The 15,646-nt window shown below is 48.1% G+C and overlaps 1 protein-coding gene across 1 annotated transcript in view; it reads left to right on the top strand.

The window, feature by feature from the left end:
* The window catches only part of ppp1r9a (protein phosphatase 1, regulatory subunit 9A), a 146,731-nt gene that overhangs the window by 45,463 nt on the left and 85,622 nt on the right, over window positions 1-15,646 (top strand). The window contains exons 3-4 of the mRNA XM_038966459.1: window positions 2,439-2,571; window positions 12,920-13,040. Coding sequence (XP_038822387.1) covers window positions 2,439-2,571; window positions 12,920-13,040 — 254 coding nt within the window. The remainder of the gene's footprint in view (window positions 1-2,438; window positions 2,572-12,919; window positions 13,041-15,646) is intronic.

The raw sequence follows: 15,646 nt of genomic DNA on the forward strand, positions 1-15,646 counted from the left end.
GTCACCTGGTCCCCCGCAAACAAATGACAACAATTAACAGATCCTAGATCAGCACTACTACTCTGAGACGCTTTATGGGCCCAGGTGTACTTTCGTCACCCAGGTGTGTGTTCGTCACCCAGTTGTGCGTTCGTCACCCAGTTGTGCGTTCGTCACCCAGTTGTGCGTTCGTCACCCAGGTGTGCGTTCGTCACCCAGTTGTGCGTTCGTCACCCAGGTGTGCGTTCGTCACCCAGTTGTGCGTTCGTCACCCAGGTGTGCGTTCGTCACCCAGGTGTGCGTTCGTCACCCAGTTGTGCGTTCGTCACCCAGGTGTGCGTTCGTCACCCAGTTGTGCGTTCGTCACCCATTGTGCGTTCGTCACCCAGGTGTGCGTTCGTCACCCAGGTGTGCGTTCGTCACCCAGTTGTGCGTTCGTCACCCAGTTGTGCGTTCGTCACCCATTGTGCGTTCGTCACCCAGGTGTGCGTTCGTCACCCAGGTGTGCGTTCGTCACCCAGGTGTGCGTTCGTCACCCATTGTGCGTTCGTCACCCAGGTGTGCGTTCGTCACCGATTGTGCTTTCGTCACCCAGGTGTGCGTTCGTCACCCAGGTGTGTGTTGGCCTGTACCCGTCTGGGATGTGGTGCTTGGTCAGTGACAGGAGTGTACATGTGCGTGCGTCAGCCCCTTCACATCAGAGTGAGCAGCAGAATCACTCAGGCTGAAGGGGAGTGGAAGTGACCCACGCTCAGAGAAAGGACCACAACTCGCCCTCTTTTCTCCTCTGTCTCCAAGGACCTCATATTTCCTCCAGTGTGATGATGTGGTAATGAAGATGGGAAGCAACAGTAATTATCATAATAATATAATTAAGCATAGTCTCTTTACCCCTAACTACATGTACAAATGACATTGACTAACCTGTACCCCTGCACATTGACTCGGTACCAGTACCCTCTGTATATAGCCTTGTTATTGTTACTTTTTTATTTTATTTAATTTTTTACTTTAGTTTATTTATTAAATGTTTTCTTAACTCTATTTCTTGAATTGCATTGTTGGTTAAGGGCTTGTAAGTAAGAATTAGACGGTAAGGTCTACCTACACCTGTTGTATTCGGAGCATGTGACAAATACAATTTAATTTGATTTGAAGAGATAAGGCCCAAGGGGGTGTGTCATATGGCCAGTATACCACAGCTAAGGCCTGATCTTAGTGCCTGGACACCGCCCTTACACGGAACCAAAACCAGCTGCGCGCGTGCGCCATCATGCGCTATCGTGCATAAATTTATTTTGTCCCCATACACCAAACGCGATCACGACACGCAGGTTAAAATATCAAAACAAACTCTGAACCAATGGCATTAATTTGGGGGCAGGTTGAAAAGCATTAAACATGTATGGCAATTTAGCTAGTTAGCTTGCACTTGCTAGTTAATTTGTCCTATTTAGCTAGCTTGCTGTTGCTAGCTAATTTGTCCTGGGATATAAACATTGAGTTGTTATTTTACCTGAAATGCACAAGTTCCTCTACTCAATTAATCCACACATAAAACGGCCAACCGAATCGTTTCTAGTCATCTCTCCTCCTTCCAGGCTTTTTCATCTTTGAACTTATATGGTGATTGGCATCTAAACTTTCATAGTATTACCACGACTACCGGCAAAACATTTAGTCTTTCAATCACCCACGTGGGTATAACCAATGAGGAGATGGCACGTGGGTACCTGCTTCTATAAACCAATGAGGAGATGGGAGAGGCAGGACTTTCAGCGCGATCTGAAAGGAGTTCTATTCAGAAATAGAAAGGAGTTCTATTTTAGCCCTTGGCATCGCAGACGCTCGTTGGCGCGCGCGCAATAATTGAATAACATGGATTTCTAAATGTATTTTGCAACGCTCGCGCACGCGACAAGTCCGGGCTGGTCAGCATGTTAGCCGTGGTATATTGGCCGTATACTACAAACCTTTGAGGTGCCTTATTACTGTTATAAACTGGTTACCAACGTAATTAGATCAGTAAAATCATTTTTGGGGTCACCCCCATGGTATACGGTCCGATATACCACGGCTTTCATCCAATCAGCATTTAGGGCTGGAACCACCCGGTTTATAATAATATATATGGCATTTAAAGTATAAACAACTGTAGTAGCCTACTGTATGTTGTCTGCTCTTAAACTCACTGTGTCAACAGACCAGTGTCCTGTACATATCCACCAAAGCTATTCACTGGCCGTGATGAGAATACCATCTGTATTACATGAAGAACATATTTCAAACACTTGTAGCACCGCTCATCTAAAGGCATGGTCCTGCACAATATACTTAGGCGCATACTACTGTAATTGACTTGACTACTCAATAACAAAACGTGATTCCCCAAAAATAGCTTGGGTAAGTACTGAGCTCAGTGTGGTAACTAACCAGGGTGTGTGTTTGTGTGTCTCCAGGTGTTCAACACCTACTGTAACGAGGACTATGACAGGAGGAATGAGGAGGTGGACCCGGTGGCCTCGTCAGCAGAGTATGAGCTGGAGAAGAGGGTGGAGAAACTGGAGCTGTTCCCTGTAGAGCTGGAGAAAGGTAGGAAGACCTGGGGACGATCCCAAATAGACCCATATAACCATATCCTATATAACCCTACCCCATATGCACTATCCCTTCACTCCCTACCCCATATACACTATCCCTTCACTCCCTACGCCATATACACTATCCTGTCACTCCCTACCCCATATACACTATCCCTTCACTCCCTACCCCATATACACTATCCCTTCACTCCCTACCCCATATGCACTATCCCTTCACTCCCTACCCCATATACACTATCCCTTCACTCCCTACCCCATATACACTATCCCTTCACTCCCTACCCCATATACACTATCCCTTCACTCCCTACCTCATATACACTATCCCTTCACTCCCTACCCCATATACACTATCCTGTCACTCCTCACCCCATATACACTATCCCTTCACTCCCTACACCATATACACTATCCCTTCACTCCCTACCTCATATACACTATCCCTTCACTCCCTACCCCATATACACTATCCCTTCACTCCCTACCTCATATACACTATCCCTTCACTCCCTACCCCATATACACTATCCCTTCACTCCCTACCTCATATACACTATCCCTTCACTCCCCACAGTGGTTCCTCCTTTAAAAGTTGTGAGCTTACACCGTGGGACTTAGAGGTAATTTGTGGTTGAGTACGGTACCCAGCGTCACCACTTCATTGCTCCAGACCAGCGCAAGGGGGAGTTAGAGGACTTATTATGCTTTTGGGTCCTACTGTGTCTCTAACTGACAATGAATGGGTGACATAAACCTAAATAGAAACTGATAATTGTGCACAACTTCAGTATTACTTACTAAAACTGTTGTTACACTAAGGTTTGTATTATTTAATTTTTGTCACGTTCCTGACCTTGTTTTCCTTTTGTATAGTTGTGTTTAGTGGGTCAGGACGTGAGCTGGGTGGGCAGTCTGTGTTGTTTGTTCTATGTTAAGTGTCAGGTTTAATTGACCTTGTATGGCTCTCAATCAGAGGCAGGTGTTTTACGTTTTCCTCTGATTGAGAACCATATATAGGTAGGTTGTTTCACATTGTTTGTTGTGGGTGGTTGTCTTCCGTGTCTGTGTATGTTGCACCACACGGGACTGTTTCGTTTTGTCGTTCGTGTATGTAGTCTGTTCCTGTTCGTGCGTTCTTCGTATATTGTAAGTTCTCAAGTCCAGGTCTGTCTACATCGTTTATTTGTTTTGTAGTTTGTTGAAGTGTTTTCGTGTTTCGTCTTGACTTTAATAAACTTCATTATGTCATGTAACAACGCTGCGCTTTGGTCCAATCCCTACTCCTCCTCTTCGGACGAAGAGGAGGAGAACGATCGTTACAGAACCACCCACCTAACAAGGATCAAGCAGCGTGAGAGGAACCAGCAGCAGCGGCCAAAAAAACAGGACTCGTGGACTGGGGAGGAAATATTGGACGGAAAAGGACCCTGGGCTCAGACAGGGGAATATCGCCGCTCTTTTGAAGAGAGGGAGGCAGCGAAAGCCCAGGAGCGGTGGTATGAGGAGGCAGCAAGGAGACGTGGCTGGAAACCCGAAAATAAACCCCAAAAATTTCTTGGGGGGGGGCTAAAAGGGAGTGTGGCGAAGTCAGGTAGGAGACCTGCGCCTACTCCCTGTACTTACCGTGGAGAGCGAGAGTACGGGCAGACACCGTGTTACGCAGTAGAGCGCATGGTGTCTCCTGTACGCGTGCATAGCCCGGTTCGGTACATTCCAGCTCCACGTATCGGCTGGGCTAGATTGAGCATTGAGCCAGGTGCCATGAAGCCGGCTCAACGCGTCTGGTCTCCAGTGCGTCTCCTCGGGCCGGCTTACATGGCACCAGCCTTACGCATGGTGTCCCCGGTTCGCCTACATAGCCCGGTGCGGGTTATTCCACCTCCCCGCACTGGTCGGGCGACGGGGAGCATACAACCAGGTAAGGTTGGGCAGGCTCAGTGCTCAAGGGAGCCAGTACGCCTGCACGGTCCGGTATTTCCGGCGTCACCTCCCCGCTCCAGCCCATTACCACCAGTGCCTACACCACGCACCAAGCCTCCTGTGTGTCTCCAGAGTCCTGTACGCACTGTTCCTTCTCCCCGTACTCGCCCTGATGTGCGTGCCCTCAGCCCGGTACCACCAGTGCCGGTACCACGCACCAGGTCTATAGTACGCCTTGAGAGTCCAGTGTGCCCTGTTGTTGTTCCCCGCACTAGCCTGAAGGTGCGTGTCCTTAGCCCGGTACCTCCAGTTCCGGCACCACGCACCAGGCCTACAGTGCGCCTCAGCCGGCCAGAGTCTGCCGTCTGCCCAGCGCCATCTGAGCCATCCGTCTGCCCAGCGCCATCTGAGCCATCCGTCTGCCCAGCGCCATCTGAGCCATCCGTCTGTCCCGAGACGTTCGTCAGTCAGGAGCCGCTAGAGCCGACAGTCAGCCAGGATCTGCCAGAGCCGCCAACCAGCCAGGATCTGCCAGAGCCGCCAGTCAGCCAGGATCTGCCAGAGCCGCCAGTCAGCCAGGATCTGCCAGAGCCGCCAGTCAGCCAGGATCTGCCAGAGCCGCCAGTCAGCCAGGATCTGCCAGAGCTGCCAGTCAGCCAGGATCTGCCAGAGCCGCCAGTCAGCCAGGATCTGCCAGAGCCGCCAGCGAGCCAGGATCTGCCAGAGCCGCCAGCGAGCCATGAGCAGCCAGAGCCGTCAGCGAGCCATGAGCAGCCAGAGCCGTCAGCGAGCCATGAGCAGCCAGAGCCGTCAGCGAGCCATGAGCAGCCAGAGCCGTCAGCGAGCCATGAGCAGCCAGAGCCGTCAGCGAGCCATGAGCAGCCAGAGCCGTCAGCCAGTCCGGAGCTCCCGTCCCTCATTCCGGAGCTGCCGTCCCTCAGTCCGGAGCTGCCGTCCCTCAGTCCGGAGCTGTCGTCCCGCACCAGGCCTACAGTGCGCCTCAGCCGGCCAGAGTCTGCCGTCTGCCCAGCGCCATCTGAGCCATCCGTCTGCCCAGCGCCATCTGAGCCATCCATCTGCCCAGCGCCATCTGAGCCATCCGTCTGTCCCGAGCCATTAGAGCCGCCCGTCTGTCCCGAGCCGTCAGAGCTGTTCGTCAGTCAGGAGCCGCTAGAGCCGCCAGTCAGCCAGGATCTGCCAGAGCCGCCAACCAGCCAGGATCTGCCAGAGCCGCCAGTCAGCCAGGATCTGCCAGAGCCGCCAGTCAGCCAGGATCTGCCAGAGCCGCCAGTCAGCCAGGATCTGCCAGAGCCGCCAGTCAGCCAGGATCTGCCAGAGCCGCCAGGATCTGCCAGAGCCGCCAGCGAGCCATGAGCAGCCAGAGCCGTCAGCGAGCCATGAGCAGCCAGAGCCGTCAGCGAGCCATGATCAGCCAGAGCCGTCAGCGAGCCATGAGCAGCCAGAGCCGTCAGCGAGCCATGAGCAGCCAGAGCCGTCAGCGAGCCATGAGCAGCCAGAGCCGTCAGCGAGCCATGAGCAGCCAGAGCCGTCAGCCAGTCCGGAGCTCCCGTCCCTCATTCCGGAGCTGCCGTCCCTCAGTCCTTAGCTGTCGTCCCTCAGTCCGGAGCTGCCCCTCAGTCCGGAGCTGCCCCTCAGTCTGGAGCTGCCCCTCAGTCTGGAGCTGCCCCTCAGTCCGGTGCTGTCCCTTATCCCGGTGCTGCCCCTTATCCCGGTGCTGCCCCTTATCCCGGTGCTGCCCCTTATCCCGGTGATGCCCCTTATCCCGGTGATGCCCCTTAATTTAGGTGGGTTTATTTGGAGGGTGGTCATTGGGAGGGGGATACGGAAGCGGGGAGTGACTATGGTGGTGTGGGGACAGCGTCCGGAGCCGGAGCCGCCACCGTGGACAGATGCCCACCCAAACCCTCCCCTTGAGGTTGAGTTTTGCGGCCGGAGTCCGCATCTTGGGGGGGGGGGGTAATGTCACGTTCCTGACCTTGTTTTCCTTTTGTATAGTTGTGTTTAGTGGGTCAGGACGTGAGCTGGGTGGGCAGTCTGTGTTGTTTGTTCTATGTTAAGTGTCAGGTTTAATTGACCTTGTATGGCTCTCAATCAGAGGCAGGTGTTTTACGTTTTCCTCTGATTGAGAACCATATATAGGTAGGTTGTTTCACATTGTTTGTTGTGGGTGGTTGTCTTCCGTGTCTGTGTATGTTGCACCACACGGGACTGTTTCGTTTTGTCGTTCGTGTATGTAGTCTGTTCCTGTTCGTGCGTTCTTCGTATATTGTAAGTTCTCAAGTCCAGGTCTGTCTACATCGTTTATTTGTTTTGTAGTTTGTTGAAGTGTTTTCGTGTTTCGTCTTGACTTTAATAAACTTCATTATGTCATGTAACAACGCTGCGCTTTGGTCCAATCCCTACTCCTCCTCTTCGGACGAAGAGGAGGAGAACGATCGTTACAATTTTGTTAGGATTATTTTGGTCTTACTGTAGTACTGTAAGCCACTCCCCACCGGTCACGTTGTACAACGCATGAGTAGTGCAACGGTCTAAGACTCTGCATAGCAGTACAAGCTGTGTTGCTATAGATGCTGGTTCAATACCTGTGCCATCCTCGACTGGGAGACCAATGAGATGATTGTAGGTTTTTGGTTTCTCTGACTTTACAAACAGAAATAAATAATTCAAAATAACAAACTGGCTTTATTTACAAATTAGTAACAATGTCTCACCCCATCTTAAATAATGGCCTTTTTCTCGCTCATTTTACGTTATTTGAAAACTAAATAATCTCCAAAATATTGTTATTTTTTAAACAAAGCGATTATTATTATTATTATTAATTTATAATTATATAAAAGCCTGTTGGATATTCTCACAGATATATTATTAACCCTGTTATTAGCAGGACAATATACAGTGGGGCAAAAAAGTATTTAGTCAGCCACCAATTGTGCAAGTTCTCCCACTTAAAAAGATGAGAGAGACCTGTAATTTTCATCATAGGTACACTTCAACTATGACAGACAAAATGAGAAAAAAAAATCCAGAAAATCACATTGTAGGATTTTTTATGAATTTATTTGCAAATTATGGTCGAAAATAAGTATTTGGTCAATAACAAAAGTTTATCTCAATACTTTGTTATATACCCTTTGTTGGCAATGACAGAGGTCAAACGTTTTCTGTAAGTCTTCACAAGGTTTTCACACACTGTTGGTGGTATTTTGGCCAATTCCTCCATGCAGATCTCCTCTAGAGCAGTGATGTTTTGGGGCTGTTGCTGGGCAACACGGACTTTCAACTCCCTCCAAAGATTTTCTATGGGGTTGAGATCTGGAGACTGGCTAGGCCACTCCAGGACCTTGAAATGCTTCTTACGAAGCCACTCCTTCGTTGCCCGGGCGGTGTGTTTGGGATCATTGTCATGCTGAAAGACCCAGCCACGTTTCATCTTCAATGCCCTTGCTGATGGAAGGAGGTTTTCACTTAAAATCTCACGATACATGGCCCCATTCATTCTTTCCTTTACACGGATCAGTCATCCTGGTCCCTTTGCAGAAAAACAGCCCCAAAGCATGATGTTTCCACCCCCATGCTTCACAGTAGGTATGGTGTTCTTTGGATGCAACTCAGCATTCTTTGTCCTCCAAACACGACGATTTGAGTTTTTACCAAAAAAGTTATATTTTGCTTTCATCTGACCATATGACATTCTCCCAATCTTCTTCTGGATCATCCAAATGCTCTCTAGCAAACTTCTGACGGGCCTGGACATGTACTGGCTTAAGCAGGGGGACACGTCTGGCACTGCAGGATTTGAGTCCCTGGCGGCATAGTGTGTTACTGATGGTAGGCTTTGTTACTTTGGTCCCAGCTCTCTGCAGGTCATTCACTAGGTCCCCCCGTGTGGTTCTGGGATTTTTGCTCACCGTTCTTGTGATCATTTTAACCCCACGGGGTGAGATCTTGCGTGGAGCCCCAGATCGAGGGAGATTATCAGTGGTCTTGTATGTCTTCCATTTCCTAATAATTGCTCCCACAGTTGATTTCTTCAAACCAAGCTGCTTACCTATTGCAGATTCAGTCTTCCCAGCCTGGTGCAGGTCTACAATTTTGTTTCTGGTGTCCTTTGACAGCTCTTTGGTCTTGGCCATAGTGGAGTTTGGAGTGTGACTGTTTGAGGTTGTGGACAGGTGTCTTTTATACTGATAACAAGTTCAAACAGGTGCCATTAATACAGGTAACGAGTGGAGGACAGAGGAGCCTCTTAAAGAAGAAGTTACAGGTCTGTGAGAGCCAGAAATCTTGCTTGTTTGTAGGTGACCAAATACTTATTTTCCACCATAATTTGCAAATAAATTCATAAAAAATCCTACAATGTGATTTTCTGTCATAGTTGAAGTGTACCTATGATGAAAATTACAGGCCTCTCTCATCTTTTTAAGTGGGAGACCTTGCACAATTGGTGGCTGACTAAATACTTTTTTGCCCCACTGTATATTGGTCATATTGTTCATGGCTCCTGAGTGGCACAAAATGGGATTGCCTTGCAGTTCTCTAGCTGTATCCACTGAAAGCTCGCGAGGTTCAAGACATGAAAGGGGGTACGGGATGGGCTGCAGAGCTGCGCACAGAAAACCGACCAAGCACATAGGGAAGGGAAGAGGAGGAAGGGGGAGGAGGGGGTGGACCCCCACTTTAAGGTTCATTGCACTAATAATGGCGCTGACAAGGGAAACGTTCCCGCTGTTCTGTTCTTAGTGCCAGCATGCACGTTCAAACTAAAACAATGTAACTAATAATGGCATCTTTATGCTTTCGTTAATAAAAATATGATAAAACTACTCTTTCAAAATGCGATGTTTATTTAGTTATGGATCCATAATTTCTATGGGAATAAACATCACTGAATTACTGAAATATCCTCCAATCCTCTATATGTAATTATTGGCGGAGAGTCACGTCATATTTTTCGATATACTGTAGGTCTACTGTAGGCGACATGAGTCTCGCTAGTGTTGAGTAATGTGCTGTTAAAAGTGGTGTAGGTCTTATTTATTTAAAGAGCATATTGAAGTTAGAAGCAATAGCCTACAACTATTTTAGCACCATTTCGCACTGCTCTGAAACAAGCATGGGGACTGGTCTTGATAAATCAATGAGATTTTTATTTTCACTTAATCTCCATTTGGGTATTGGTTAGACTAGAATTAGAAAATTAGGGTGTAGAAATGTTATGCTCTTAGTGTAACATTTATTTAACTAGGCAAGCCAGTTAAGAACAAATTCTTATTTACAAGGACAGCCTACTCCTTCCTCCCAGTTGGGGAATTGAACCACGGTCTCCCGCTTGCCCGCATTCTCTACTACAGCCATTATTGAAGGCTATCAAATGCTTCTCAAAGATGCCCTCCACTAACTAGCATTAATGGTACCAGTGGTTCACACTTAAATAACGTGTCATAGAATTCTGCGGCACCAAGCTGCAACTTTTAAAGGAGGAACCACTGTACCTCATATGCACTATCCCTTCACTCCCTACCCCATATGCACTTCATGTAGGTAAATATGGTTAGCTTTGTGGACATTCGTATACCACATTATTTATACCTGTCCAGTCCTTTCATTTTACACAAATGCATAGTGGTTAGTGTTAGGGGTCAATTTGGGGTTCGGCATAAAACATTTCCCAGATAAAACCGAAGAGGAAATACAAAGGGATATTTAAGGGTTAGGGTTAGGTAGTGTCTGCAGGGTTAGGGTTAGCTAGTGTCTGCAGGGTTAGGGTTAGCTAGTGTCTGCAGGGTTAGGGTTAGGGTTAGCTAGTGCCTGCAGGATTAGGGTTAGCTAGTGTCTGCAGGGTTAGGGTTATCTAGTGTCTGCAGGGTTAGGGTTAGCTAGTGTCTGCAGGGTTAGGGTTAGGGTTAGTTAGTGTCTGCAGGGTTAGAGTTAGCTAGTGTCTGCAGGGTTAGGGTTAGCTAGTGTCTGCAGGGTTAGGGTTAGCTAGTGTCTGCAGGGTTAGGGTTAGCTAGTGTCTGCAGGGTTAGGGTTAGCTAGTGTCTGCAGAGTTAGGGTTAGTTAGTGTCTGCAGGGTTAGGGTTAGCTAGTGTCTGCAGGGTTAGGGTTAGCTAGTGTCTGCAGGGTTAGGGTTAGCTAATGTCTGCAGGGTTAGGGTTAGCTAGTGTCTGCAGGGTTAGGGTTAGGGTTAGCTAGTGTCTGCAGGGTTAGGGTTAGCTAGTGTCTGCAGGGTTGGGGTTATCTAGTGTCTGCAGGGTTAGGGTTAGCTAGTGTCTGCAGAGTTAGGGTTAGCTAGTGTCTGCAGGGTTAGGGTTATCTAGTGTCTGCAGGGTTAGGGTTAGCTAGTGTGTGCAGGGTTAGGGTTAGCTAGTGTCTGCAGGGTTAGGGTTAGCTAGTGTCTGCAGGGTTAGGGTTAGCTAGTGTCTGCATGGTTAGGATTAGCTAGTGTCTGCAGGGTTAGGGTTAGCTAGTGTCTGCAGAGTTAGGGTTAGCTAGTGTCTGCAGGGTTAGGGTTAGCTAGTGTCTGCAGGGTTAGGGTTAGCTTGTGTCTGCAGAATTAGGGTTAGCTAGTGTCTGCAGGGTTAGGGTTAGCTAGTGTCTGCAGGGTTAGGGTTAGCTAGTGTCTGCAGGGTTAGGGTTAGTTAGTGTCTGCAGGGTTGGGGTTATCTAGTGTCTGCAGGGTTAGGGTTAGCTAGTGTCTGCAGAGTTAGGGTTAGCTAGTGTCTGCAGGGTTAGGGTTATCTAGTGTCTGCAGGGTTAGGGTTAGCTAGTGTCTGCAGGGTTAGGGTTAGCTAGTGTCTGCAGGGTTAGGGTTAGCTAGTGTCTGCAGGGTTAGGGTTAGCTAGTGTCTGCAGGGTTAGGATTAGCTAGTGTCTGCAGGGTTAGGGTTAGCTAGTGTCTGCAGAGTTAGGGTTAGCTAGTGTCTGCAGGGTTAGGGTTAGCTAGTGTCTGCAGGGTTAGGGTTAGCTTGTGTCTGCAGAATTAGGGTTAGCTAGTGTCTGCAGGGTTAGGGTTAGCTAGTGTCTGCAGGGTTAGGGTTAGCTAGTGTCTGCAGGGTTAGGGTTAGGGTTAGCTAGTGTCTGCAGGGTTAGGGTTAGGGTTAGCTAGTGTCTGCAGGGTTATGGTTATCTAGTGTCTGCAGGGTTAGGGTTAGGGTTAGCTAGTGTCTGCAGGGTTAGGGTTAGTTAGTGTCTGTAGGGTTAGCTAGTGTCAGCAGGGTTAGGGTTTGATAGTGTCTGCAGGGTTAGGGTTAGCTAGTGTCTGCAGGGTTAGGGTTAGCTAGTGTCAGCAGGGTTATGGTTAGGGTTTGATAGTGTCTGCAGGGTTAGGGTTAGCTTGTGTCTGCAGAATTAGGGTTAGCTAGTGTCTGCAGGGTTAGGGTTAGCTAGTGTCTGCAGGGTTAGGGTTAGGGTTAGTTAGTGTCTGCAGGGTTAGGGTTAGCTAGTGTCTGCAGGGTTAGGGTTAGGGTTAGTTAGTGTCTGCAGGGTTAGGGTTAGCTAGTGTCTGCAGGGTTAGGGTTAGGGTTAGCTAGTATCTGCAGGGTTAGGGTTAGCTAGTGTCTGCAGGGTTAGGGTTAGGGTTAGCTAGTGTCTGCAGGGTCAGGGTTAGGGTTAGCTAGTGTCTGCAGGGTTAGGGTTAGCTAGTGTCTGCAGGGTTAGGGTTATCTAGTGTCTGCAGGGTTAGGGTTAGCTAGTGTCTGCAGGGTTAGGGTTAGTTAGTGTCTGCAGGGTTACGGTAAGGGTTAGCTAGTGTCTACGGGGTATGTGTAACCGATTTGAAATGGCTAGCTAGTTAGCAGGGTGCGCGCCTTTAGCGTTTCAATCGGTGACGTCACTCGCTCTGAGACCTTGAAGTAGTTGTTCCCCTTGCTCTGCAAGGGCCACGGCTTTTGTGGCGCGATGGGTAACGATGCTTCGAGGGTGGCTGTTGTCGATGTGTGCAGAGGGTCCCTGGTTCGAGCCCAGGTAGGGGCGAGGAGGGGGACGGAAGCTATACTGTTACATTGATGCTGTTGACTTGGATCACTGGTTGCTGCGGAAAAGGAGGAGGTCAAAAGGGGGGTGAGTGTAACCGATGTGAAATGGCTAGCTAGTTAGCAGGGTGCGCGCTAATAGCGTTTCAATCGGTGACGTCACTCGCTCTGAGACCTTGAAGTAGTTGTTCCCCTTGCTCTGCAAGGGCTGCCGCTTTTGTGGCGCGATCGGTAACGATGCTTCGAGGGTGGCTGTTGTCGATGTGTGCAGAGTGTCCCTGGTTCGAGCGGGTGAGAAGAGGGACGGAAGCTATACTGTTACATATGCATGCAAGTACACAAACACACGGCATGCGCCCCCCCCCCCCCCCCCCACACACAGACACTTGTCATTGTATAACTCCTGTCTCCTCTCTGCCAGATGATGATGGCCTTGGTATCAGCATCATAGGGATGGGAGTGGGCGCTGACGCCGGTCTGGAGAAACTGGGAATCTTTGTCAAGACTGTCATTGAGGGTGGGGCGGCTGAGAGAGATGACAGGTAAGAGCTTTCTGCTTCCTGAGTAGGTGCCAACTCAATCCCTACACACAGACATACACACATGTGCACACAATGCCGTTCTGACATTGCTCATCCATATATTTATATATTCTTAATTCCATTCCTTTACTTATATTTGTGTGTATTAGGTATATGTTTTGAAATTGTCAGATATTACTTGTTAGATGTTACTTCACTGTTGGAGCTAGAAACACAAGCATTTCGCTACACCTGCAATAACATCTGCTAAGCACGTGTATGTGACCAATATCATTTGATTTGATTTGACACACACAGACACACACACACAAGTGCACACACAGACACACACACTCCAGTCCCCATGGCCCAGAGAGATTTAGCAGTAGGAGTCTGGGATTACAGCCAGGAGAGAGACATGGCCTGAAACTGAAGGAACGGCTCTGGGATGTTATCGCACTCTGCAGCTACAGCTGTGTGTGTGTGCGTGTGCGTGTGCGTGTGTGCGTGCGTGCGTGCGTGCGTGCGTGCGTGCGTGTGTGTCCGTGCATGCTACTGTGTGAAACCTGCTAGGCCAGATAGTCGTACTCAGATCAGAGCTCCACAACAGGCTACCAGTGTATTACCTCATACTCCCCATCTGACTCACATTCCTACCAACAAGATTATTCAAGCTTTTAGAGCCTTTGTTATTTATTTTATTGAAACGTTATTTAACTAGGCAAGTTAACACCTAGTAAGGGTAGGTAACAACACATCTGCCACGCTGCCTGACACAGTGGAATATATAAATGGCGTGTTGGTGGATTCCAACCACACAGGAACATGTTGGAGGTGTCACTATGGGTCAGGTGTTAATATGGGTTAGGTGTTTATATGGGTTAGGTGTTTATATGGGTTAGGTGTTAATATGGGTCAGGTGTTAATATGGGTTAGGTGTTTATATGGGTTAGGTGTTTATATGGGTTAGGTGTTAATATGGGTTAGGTGTTAATATGGGTTAGGTGTTAATATGGGTTAGGGTTAGATGTTAATATGGGTTAGGTGTTAATATGGGTTAGGGTTAGATGTTAATATGGGTTAGGTGTTAATATGGGTTAGGTGTTAATATGGGTTAGGTGTTAATATGATAGAGAGCCATATTAGAGGGGATGTACTGTGTAGTATAACACAGAGCTCTGATTTAATAGACACACAAACATGGACACACACACACACACACACACACACACAAAAATCTGAGGGTGGATCTCTCTTGGCTAGAGATTTAATGTGAGACTGAGACAGAGAACAGAGAGATCTAGCTGGCTGCCCTCAGGTGTGCTGTTGTGGGCGGGAAGCTGGGAAGCGCTCTCTGTGCTCAGAATACAATTTCCTTTTCATCATTAGGTCCCTGCCTGACTGTCAGCTAGTTATGAGTGGTGCTTAATTAGTCGGTGTGTGGATTCCAAATACACCTTAATTCCTACATAGTAAACTACTTTTGACCAGGGCCAATAGAGTAGAGTGTCAGTACTGTACATGAATCGATACTATTGGTTCCCCTTTAAGGCTGTATGATTGTTTCATTCAGTGAATGAAATGACGATCTCATCCTCAGTAGTCTATTCCAGCAGGCTATTGGGAAACACAAGCATTTCTTACCTCGAAATCACCAAGCTATTCATGTTGAATAAATGAGTCTGTTAATTTGAACTAAGCAAGCTGCTAAATCGTTCAGTTTACATCTTGCCTACATCTTGTCTAGGCTACTGTAGATTATCCTGAAATGAGATGTTGGCCTATCAGGGGCTATAGGCTACCTGTCAGTTTACATCTTGTCTAGGCTACTGTACATTATCCTGAAATGAGATGTTGGCCTATCAGGGGCTATAGGCTACCTGTCAGTTTACATCTTGTCTAGGCTACTGTAGATTATCCTGAAATTAGATGTTGGCCTATCAGGGGCTATAGGCTACCTGTCAGTTTACATCTTGTCTAGACTACTGTAGATTATCCTGAAATGAGATGTTGGCCTATCAGGGGCTATAGGCTACCTGTCAGTTTACATCTTGTCTAGGCTACTGTACTTTATCCTGAAATGAGATGTTGGCCTATCAGGGGCTATAGGCTACCTGTCAGTTTACATCTTGTCTAGACTACTGTAGATTATCCTGAAATGAGATGTTGGCCTATCAGGGGCTATAGGCTACCTGTCAGTTTACATCTTGTCTAGGCTACTGTAGATTATCCTGAAATGAGATGTTGGCCTATCAGGGGCTATAGGCTACCTGTCAGTTTACATCTTGTCTAGGCTACTGTAGATTATCCTGAAATGAGATGTTGGCCTATCAGGGGCTATAGGCTACCTGTCAGTTTACATCTTGTCTAGGCTACTGTAGATTATCCTGAAATGAGATGTTGGCCTATCACGGGCTATAGGCTACCTGTCAGTTTACATCTTGTCTAGGCTACTGTAGATTATCCTGAAATGAGATGTTGGCCTATCAGGGGCTATAGGCTACCTGTCAGTTTACATCTTGTCTAGGCTACTGTAGATTATCCTGAAATGAGATGTTCGCCTATCAGGGGCTATAAGCTACCTGTCAGTTTACATCTTGTCTAGGCTACTGTAGATTATCCTGAAA

The sequence above is a fragment of the Salvelinus namaycush genome, chromosome 27 (assembly GCF_016432855.1).
Source record: "Salvelinus namaycush isolate Seneca chromosome 27, SaNama_1.0, whole genome shotgun sequence".
NCBI classification, from domain to species: Eukaryota; Metazoa; Chordata; class Actinopteri; order Salmoniformes; family Salmonidae; genus Salvelinus; species Salvelinus namaycush.